The sequence below is a fragment of the Argopecten irradians genome, chromosome 3 (genome assembly GCF_041381155.1).
Source record: "Argopecten irradians isolate NY chromosome 3, Ai_NY, whole genome shotgun sequence".
In the NCBI taxonomy this organism is placed as follows: domain Eukaryota; kingdom Metazoa; phylum Mollusca; class Bivalvia; order Pectinida; family Pectinidae; genus Argopecten; species Argopecten irradians.
This window is the reverse complement of record NC_091136.1, coordinates 20147825-20158344: the sequence shown is the minus strand read 5'-3', so window position 1 is coordinate 20158344 and position 10520 is coordinate 20147825. Positions and strand designations below refer to the sequence as shown.

Here is a 10520-nt window from a genome sequence, read left to right as displayed (position 1 = left end):
GAGCATAACCACTTTCATTTTCAGTCAGCCAATGATATTGCAGCGAAGGACTCGCTCATGCATCATGCAGGAGAAAGTTTGCTTGTTTGTTTGAATAATTTAATTAACGTCCTATTAACAGCTAGGGTCATGTAAGGATGACCTCCCCCCCCCCCCCCAATTTCTGTTTACTTACCTGAGCCTCGCACCGGTTGGATCCACCTTGACTCAAGTAGTTTCTAGTATCAATACTTTATGTTTTTAGTAAGTAATTCATCCAATATTTCCATGGATATTTTCAGGATAACGTAACATTTTTTGTGATTCTGTGCCTCATCTGACTGTTGACATCTACGAGAAATCATAACTCTCTAATGTGTGAGGCGAAATACTAGGATCAGAAGCACGAGGTCCGTTATACATTGTATGGTAATAAAACTTGCTCGATACAACTTCTTAATTGTTTGTTTCATAAACATATTATTGCACTCGAATGAAAACCACGAACATAATCGTGATGATCTTTAGTTTTAAGGTGGTTTTATGGTTAAATTTTGCTTAATTTATTAAAATCATAGCGCAAATTAATTATTTACATAATTGTTATGTACATTTGTATATCAGTTTTACCGATTAACCGGTAACTCGTGATCGTCGAGATATTTTCCAAATAACCGGTTAGTGAATTCCGACCGGTTTGATAACCCTCATTCAAACTAAACACAATTTCTGGTTGTTTTCTTTGTACTTTGCTCGGTTCCTTTAACATAATGCTTCGTGCTCCGGAAAATATTGTTTCACGAGTATGGAAGGGAATGTCCGCCAAAATTCTATGTGTCTAACTTACATTCCAGTTCGTCTTGCTTACTAATTCTACATTATATTACGTGTTGTATGTCACATTCTTGCATTCTAATTATGCTATCTGACTTTCTAAATCATATGCTATCTGACTTTCTAAATCATCTTCCTTTCAATATACTTTATTCACCTCCCTGTTTTTATTGCCGTTTGTTAATTTGTGTTTGTGCTGATGCGTAATTGATACACGATTGCAGGGAGGTAAATAAAGTATATTGAAAGGAAGATCATTTAGAAAGTCAGATGACTCGGTAGAATAAGCAGAATATGGCGGAATCACATTCAGATACAAGTAGGTTAGCTTTAGAGTATCACAGACTCTATGTGAACTCGCTTAACTAGTTCTTCTTTTCATCTCGAAAAAGTGTTTCATTTTCAATGGAATCAGAGCAAACAAATGGGTCTTTAAGGGACGCTACAAACCTTAGTCTTAAAGGCGCAAATCACTGTCCTCGTAATTGAACTTTTAGTCTATGGGTATTCATATTACAACGTTAACATATGACATTAAACCGATAATATATCGTTCTTCAAATTGATAATGAAACATATCCTATTTTCCACTCTAGTTTTAGATACCCATATAACAGTATCCATATAACCCATAGGCATGTATACAATTTGATTGGATGCTTTGGTAATTTATATTTTATACACGCATCGTACAGTCTTACGGATTGGGTAAATTTCCCCGTTATACTTGATATAGATTCGGCTCTTTATTGATGTACATCACAAGACTAAATTACCTGTTCCGTTGCCTCCAGTTTTACTATGAGATAATCCAGGGGTGTAGATATCGTACATGGAAGTGATCGGAACCCCTGGTGCAGTGTCGAGTACATGGTTCTGCCTTTGCATATTACAAAGATATAAATGTAGTGATCTAACGTGATGTTTATGTTAGTGTAACGTAACTTCACACGTTTATTCGTTAAAGGAAAAACAATAAAATTTTCTCCCATAACATTATGACGTAATAATCGATTTCCTATCTGCTATGGCTGTGATATGCATAGACGGAATATTCGGGCGTATGAATCGTACCAAATAAACAAGACTAACAGTGGTGTCGATTAGAATTTTATTCCTTTGTATATAAATATATGGCCACCAAAGGTCTGTGGTATACCACGTCTACAGCACTTACTAATGAACAGATACATACGGCCACACGATATGCGTATGTCATAATTTCATTGACATTTACAATCAGAAACATGTATCAATAAGAAACACGCATTTAATCAGCAAAGACCTTTTCTGCAACGTTGAGCGTTCAATGATTAAACAAACTATCTGATTGATGAGAAACTACGATCGGATTTCGAAACTTAACAACATTAAACAATATTTTACAACATATAAAACATCGTACACAGCGAGACCTACATATACGTGGCTGTGGAGGTCGCTACATACTTTACATCGAATACCATTCACGACTTAAATGGTAATAACATTTTATGAAATAAGCACACGCAGGAAAAGGCTTTACCCCTTACACTAAAATTAATTTCTGATTATTATCAATAAAAAATAAAAAAATATTTTCAAAAATAAAGCTATATGATTAATGAAATCATATTGATACCACATACAAATCCACCAGTCATCAAATTCTACCATCATATAAAACATTTCATCTTGATGTTTATAGTTCTGTATGCAATATAGTTCATACCAGGGTTCATCTTACAGATTCGCTACATTAGCAACCAGGGGCATTATCTTTTATTGACATGTTCGGCAAATATTTAAATTGTTTAATATTCACAATATTGCCTTTTTTAACCCAATACGACATTATCCGACCCCGAGGACCCGAAATGGTTATTCATTTATAGAAATGACTAAAACCATTTACATTAGTAAAACGAATACTTTGTATGATATTTATTCTTTGATTAATATTTTTTTTTCAACTTTTAAAAATAGATACTTGGACTAACATCAATCTTGTAAACCAATAACACAAACATAAAATCAAAACATTATATACATTTTAGAACAAGGTTGTACAGGCTTTAAACCGAGCAGATCAATAATGACAGCACTAACTGCTATATACATTGTATGTGAGGGTAGGTAATACACCAAAACGTAATTAGGAAACTATTTGTGTGTAGATATATACCTCTTTGATCTATTCATAACACTAACTCCCTATTCATAACACTAGACTGAATTTAAAGCGATGGGAATATATTTAACTTTTCATTTTACTGCTTCCATCACACAACAATTATAGTTCTGGAAAATGAATCGCTTTCCTAACCAAGTTAAAACTATGCTTCGATTAAAAAATCTAATCATGGAATAATTTCCGATTTTTCCTGAAGAGTTTGAATATCAGGGGATAAACCTTAAAGTTTGAATGTGCTTGGTTTGTTGAACATTTTACAGCGCAAAAATGATAGTTTAAAATTTCATGATTCCCACAATAAAACGCTAATTACCCTGTACGTTATTTCTATACCCTGTCAATGTATAATACACTTACACAAAGCTGACTATCTGTTAAAAAGACAATGCTTAACAGGTATAGTTGATTTTAGAGAAATGGAATGACAACAATGTAATTGATGATGGAACTGTATGATACAAATACACTCTGACTGAGGTAGTCTTCATCGGTATTCGTATAAATATCATAAAAAATATATAAAACAATTCATCTGGAATGTTAGTAATATTTTCATGCGGATAATATGTTTTAATGATGCTACTTTTCGCGTATCTAAATGAAAATACAAATAGCACAGAACTTAAAATATTGTTTTTTTGTTTTCAATTTTCATCGAAATGAAGACATAATGTATTGTAATCCATTTATAGCGTTACTGACAATAGTTACAAACAGAACTGTAACGAATATATATATATAACAGTCGGACATATCAGTAATATATCAACCAACCATTTAACTTGTCCATTGTTCCTGTGATTAGTGTTGTATCTTATTGTATACATACGTGTTCATTTTCATTCTGGATAATACACACACCAGCACATACATCTGAAGATACACGACGCTGAACACTCGGATACCTTAGACACGTACCATACACACACAAACCGGTTCATACACACAGAGATACATGCATATTCAAACATGACCTTTATAAATGACATCCTTTTGGAAAGCTGGAAATCTTATTGCTAGTTAGTGAACGTGTCCTGTGCTTCAAACATGGCCCTGGCTGTTAATAGGACGTTTAACTAATACCAATATAACCAACCAGAAGTCAGATCTGCAAATCTGCAACTCTGTTTCAAAGTCTGGAGAAGAAGATTAATAGTGAATATGTATTTGACATCTAGAGCATCAATGACATATCTAAGCCTTATAATTACCCATTACGAATTAGAGTGGCCAACTCGATTTACTACTCTATATAGTGAACTTACCACATAGTTAATGCGGATACCTACATTAATTTCCACGCATATTCTACCTGTCGTACGTACAATGTTTATCTAAATCATAATATGTCCCTAGGCGAGAAACGTGAAACGGCATGGCATTGCTGGAAAAACAATTTTATCACTCGTTATTATTAAACATACATCTCAAGAAACATGACAATACAAAATATCACAATACATCTTAATTATAAGTCACACATCTATAAGTTACATGTATCTATAAAATGTGAGAAAATGTGACAAATAAAATGGGAAAATGTTATCTATAGAATGGGAAAATGTGATCTATAAAATATCACAGTAAGAGATCCTCGCGTCCAATGAAATTCGTGTACACGCAGTAATAGTACATACATCAGACTGTTTGTATAAGTTGTAGTAGTTACCTTCTCCTTTCTTAGGTAGCAGCTTTTACACTTGTGACTGGAGGACAAATTGTCATCCTTACTACAATACATGTAAGTATTAAAGTAGAGTACACAAATCAACTGTCTAAATTGTCTGTTGTGTCTCGAGCACTAATGACAGTTCTATAAAACACACACAGAAACACTCATTCGTAGACGTTGTAGGATAGACACAGTCGTAATTCCCTGAACACTGACGAAGTTACACTCGTTCGTCGACCTTGTCAGGATCAAGAACACCATACTTGGCTTCTTCAAGAGCATCCAAAGACATGTAGTCCGACTCACTCTCAATAAATGTCTCCAACTCCTTAGCGATTTCACTGAAGCTTGGCCTCTCTTTTGGTTCCATGTCCCAACATCTCGTCATCAGACTGTAGCTGTAACAGCAATATTAAGTTTATATGACGGAATCCTCACGTATGGCGTGGTGAATATAACTGGTTATATCTACGGGTCAATACTTTCGCGATTCGGATATATAAACAGAAACCTATATTTGCTGAGAATTAAATTTCCACTGATTGACTTCAAGAGTCTATGTGATTCAACCGTTAGTGATATTTGAAGATAATGGCAATGGTCCGTGAAATCGTGAACATATTTCTGTGACCAAATCGACTTTACAGTATAAATAAACTGGAAAACTGTTTAATAGACCATATTCGTCAATAAAAAAAGTTGTCGATGAACCCCTACAAGAAAAGCTCTAGTGATGTGGCATGTCTACTTACAGTTCTTGTTGGCAGTGAAGAGGACACTGTAACCATTTCCCGATCAGAACGGACTTGATTACCTCCCTTGCGGTCATTCCTGGATACGGTGTTGCACCTTCGGAAATCAAAGTCCACATATCCCCAATTAGATATGACACGTACAATCACTTGTTTAGCATACAACTTATGGATGCTTTGTATTGTAACAACAATAATTTTTTTCCCCATACTTTGATGTCGAGTTTACAATTGAAACTTGTGAACACCGACTGTTTTGATACATTTTCGTATTATTTGCTTTTTCTGGTTCATTTTCAATTTCCAAATGATTTATTGACAAATATTGTATGCCGACATAATTGGACATATGGTAGCTTCCATGTGTTGAAATCTTCTTCTTATATCATAGTAGATGGCATAAATAAACAAAACGAACAAGCAATATTTCAACTATATATATACATGATAAGCTATCTTGTTGAGTAAAATACTTTTTGGATATCTTTATCTATGACATTCAGTGAACTATTTCTTTCTGATACTATTACATAAATGGATGATAATTAAAAAACATTGATCAAGCTTTGATCTCAAATTAATTAACTAGTATATGATTAACAAAAGTCAAAGACATATAGAAGCATCAGTACCCAAGGTAACGATTTCCCAAAGGAGGACTCCGAATGACCAGACATCGGACTTCCGAGTGAAGCATTGGTCCGACAGTGATTCCGGTGCCATCCATCGGATAGGAGACGGACCCTGAAATTAAATTAGATTACATGGTTAATTTTCATATTTAGTGAAGGGGCTATTTTAGTTTGGTAAAAAAAACATTGAGTAGATAAAGTTGCGCGTTTCAATCTAACATTTGATTATTCGCAAGTCAGTTAAACTGTTACCTTTGAAGTACGTTCGTACATGTCGGAACCCTCTACATCCCTGGCAAGTCCGAAATCACAGATTTTAGCGATTCTATTTGGACCGACTAAGATGTTTCTAGCCGCTAGGTCACGATGGATTATCTGTAAAATTTAAAATCACCGTAAGGGGGTATTAAAATGACATTAATCTAAATACAATATAGTTATTTAATGCTACAGCAATTTATAATTACAAATAACTAAATATTAGGAATCACGGAAACAAGAAAATTTAAGAAGAAAGAAAAGTTTAAAACAAAAGAGGATCAGACGGAGAGAGTTGGGAGTAATCAACACAAAACTTGAACAATCTTGAAATCATAAACAGACTGCGATTTGTTTTATCAATTTCTCCCTAATCTGATATCACCATATAGTGACACCTTCCGTTACCACTCACCCCTTTCGAGGATAAGTACACCATCCCCTTAGCCACGTGCAGGGCGTGTGTTTCCAGTTCTTTGACTGTTGGAGTGTTGATGTCTTCACCCGATGTGGCCAGCTGACTGGGACGACATTTCCGGAGCTGGGTCTGAAGATTCCCGCCCGAGACATACTCCATTAGTATATATAATGGGTCTGTGTGGGAAAGATAAAAGAATAAAATAATAGTATTATCTGATGATAGGTTAGCCCGGAAGTACATATTCTAGCACTCAACAAAGACAGGCAACAATGACCCCTAATGCCATGGTAGATATACCTGGTAGACCTGGTGATTACTTAACATATCAATAGTATATTTGATATTGACTGTTCTGGCTAAGTTTATTAAATTTACGTCCTATTCACAGCCAGGGTTATTTAAACACGACATCCCTTCTACGTGGTGTCTTGCATGTGTGAATATTGACTGGGTTAGGTGGCAGGACCTTTGGTGTTAAATCAAACAGGCTTCAGATATATTAATGGGGAAAAGGGTAATCTTGAAATCGACGTTGAATTGTATGTTTTATTCGTGATAATGACTTTCTACATTTATCTGTAGTGTTAATGACTGTTTGTATTATGGATTTTACATCACCATTAAAAGTGACATACTACTAAACATTCTCGCATATGTCTAAGAACCGATATACCAATGGTTATTAAACAACGATGGAGCTGATGAAAGTATAGTTACCTTGCTTTGTACAACAGCCGAGATAGCTCACAATGTTTGGGTGTTTATCGATACTTCTCATGATTTCCAGCTCCTGGTACAGGTCCTCTTTCTCCACATCACATGCACTGTCTGTAGTAAACATCACCCAACAAGTGAGTACGATTGACTAGCCAATAGGAATATGAGCGACATAGAACATTTAATACCTCGTACTTAACATAATAACGTGTTGTCTCCCCTTTGTCGCCTTCCCATGTTGATATCGCGTGACAAACAAGAACATTTATATTACATTTACATGCATACTGTTACTATAGAGGTGTTACATAATGTATTATGGTGTTGTAGTAAAATAGATGAAAATGGGACCAAAGCGTTTCGTGATGATCTTATATCTTTTTTGCTGAAGTACTAAACGTTTTTATACTGATATCTAAAAATTTCAAATACTATCAAAAAGCTCCTAAGAATTGATAAAAACGCATCGATGAACACTTATATCTTGTTTCATACATGATCCTCTCAAATCTTAAACACGCTAAACGGTTTCAAATATATTAAAATACCTAATATATCTTTATGTGTTAAATATCGAAAAATATTTAGATAAGGATAAAATGGGTGAATCCCCGGTCAAATACTTAAATATTTATAAAATACTAAATCGAACAATTACCTCTACAAGTCTTCACTGCTACCATTTCCCATTTCCCGATACCAGATACATTTAAAGCTCGCGCCATCATGACCTTTCCAAAGCGACCTTGACCGAGGTCGATGCCTAGCTGAAGACGCTGACGTGGGAATTCATCCGCATGTGTAATTGTCGTGTCCTTGGTATTGGTTGAGTTGTACTTCGTCTGGAAGTGGAAACAAAATTCTTATGAAACATTTTATTCGTAAATTTGGCATTGATAGCAATTACAGTTTTACGTATACGGCTTGTCTGGTCTAGGTAGTTTATTACTCATGTCAGATTTATCATTACACTATTTTCTATTGCAAGTATATGTTGAGTTCAAAGTTACATGTACCGTAACTGGACGAAAATTTTTGACATGTTATTTTTTATTCATTAATCTATTGAAAACCATAAGGTTTGATGAATTAAGCTGTAAAAGTCATTCAAATGACTTCAGATGCCATATAAACGTTAGTTACAATACAGAAATTATGTGTTGTAAAATTGTTGTTTTTTATGCCCTTTGTATGTTTAGATGGAAAACTTTCAAAAATTCACCTAATCATTACTAATAACACTGTAAAAATGTAAAAATAAAATTGTAGACAACAATTTGGCTTCATTGTCTGAACGTAGGTACTCATTTCACTTCACTATAGATGTAAATATAATGAATTTTGCCTAAAATCATTTTCAGTCCTAATTGTACTTGCAAAATTAAAACCAATAGATTGAAAGTGCTGTAAAAGTGATGAAAAACATATTAAAATCTTATCTTGATTCAATAAAAGTAATGACTATGAAGATTTTAGTCTAAATCGCGTTATTAGACTGATACATACTTGACAAACATTCAGCATCTCAACGGTCATACCATCAATAGACTATATCACAGTAACTTTTTGATTTTGATTGAAAAACAAATATGACGGCTCGCTCCACTCCGGACCGCCTCACTACCCCGACAACGATGCATACCGGTAGTCGTTCCGCATTGGTTATCTCAATTTTATTCGAATTGGATATTATTGATATATTATCAAATTGAAAAAAAAAGATATATTTTGAAAATAATTGAAAAGTGTCATTGTTGTATTTCAAACCAAACTGCAGCTACAACATTCAACAATCGGAACTATATCTTCGGTCATCCTGACTACCGTAGTTACCCTACTTAACAACCATCACCGTTTTAAATTTGACGTAAAAGTGGATTTATTTATGTAAATATATAGATTGAACAGTGTTTTGATTGCGTTAAAGGTGGTATGAACGCAATGGGATACAGACATATTCTACATGTAGCGCTAACGCGCTACATTGGATATGTCTGTATCCCATAGCGTTCATACCACCTTTAACGCAATCAAAACACTGTTCAATCTCTACATACATGTTTGTACCAATGTACTGTTTGGTTCAATTACAACTATTCGAGATGCTTCTAAAATGACGTCACAGGTTGGTGAATGCCAACCGGAAGAGATATTTGGGATGGTCTAACGTAATCATCATTTCCTTATTCAATAGACGGTACAAATAAATAAAACCTGTCTGGTTAAGTAAAATGCTTTTAACATTTGAAATGTTATTCGACATTTTATTGATAGTGTCTTATGTTGTTCATGGATATCTGCCATAAGTAAAATTGTACATCGTCTGGTGAGCAGCAATACTATTTTACTTATTAGAGAGATGCCACTTTTTAGATACAAAGCTATTTCCATTCAAAAAACCACTATATTTTACATATTATGTTCAATCTGTTTTAATATAATACAACTCACCATGCTCATATCTATATTCGAACTACTGTACCCTGTGTTGACGGAATACACCGCTTTCATAGGAATCTCCTCCTACAAGAGGAATATCAGTAGTTTAATCAGAATGAATAATAAGCAATACATTATAAGTAATTCATAGTAAGTAATAAAATGTGCTTTATTCAAATGTATATTTTATGATATAATGAAAACATCGGTTTATTACATTGGCTAGCATGATAGTATGAACATAAACTTGTTAGGTTTTTCTGTGTTGCATTTAGTTAACATATTTATTGCTAGTTTGTGTTGACAGATAACATACCGATTCTGCTTTCGAAATTAAGTCTCATAAGGAATGTATTCAAATACCCTATAACACATTTACTGGGTTTGTGTAAAATAAATAATATAACATCAGTGAGAATGAGTTTACATTTCGTAAATAAAAATGTCAGCATGATTTCTATAGCAGAATCAATACATATAATGTCAGAAATAACATTAATAAACTATATCAGAGTTAATCACACTGATTAAAAACAGATGAAAGAAAACTAATTATTTAAACATAGAGTTATTGTGAATTGCCGAGCTAAAATCCATTACGCGTGGTACTCGTTTACCAGATTTATATATTACAGAAATACAA

General features: G+C 34.0%; 1 protein-coding gene across 2 annotated transcripts in view; it reads right to left on the bottom strand.

Annotated features, from left to right (window-relative positions):
* Nucleotides 1-1910: 1910 nt before the first annotated feature.
* The window catches only part of LOC138317785 (fibroblast growth factor receptor homolog 1-like), a 32800-nt gene continuing 24190 nt past the window's right edge, over nt 1911-10520 (bottom strand). For both annotated transcript variants that reach the window (XM_069259674.1, XM_069259675.1), the window contains exons 13-20: nt 9890-9961; nt 8097-8280; nt 7439-7549; nt 6716-6894; nt 6295-6417; nt 6043-6154; nt 5411-5507; nt 1911-5056 (exon numbers count right to left, since the gene is read on the bottom strand). In XM_069259674.1, coding sequence (XP_069115775.1) covers nt 4879-5056; nt 5411-5507; nt 6043-6154; nt 6295-6417; nt 6716-6894; nt 7439-7549; nt 8097-8280; nt 9890-9961 — 1056 coding nt within the window. In that variant the 3' untranslated portion in view covers nt 1911-4878. The remainder of the gene's footprint in view (nt 5057-5410; nt 5508-6042; nt 6155-6294; nt 6418-6715; nt 6895-7438; nt 7550-8096; nt 8281-9889; nt 9962-10520) is intronic.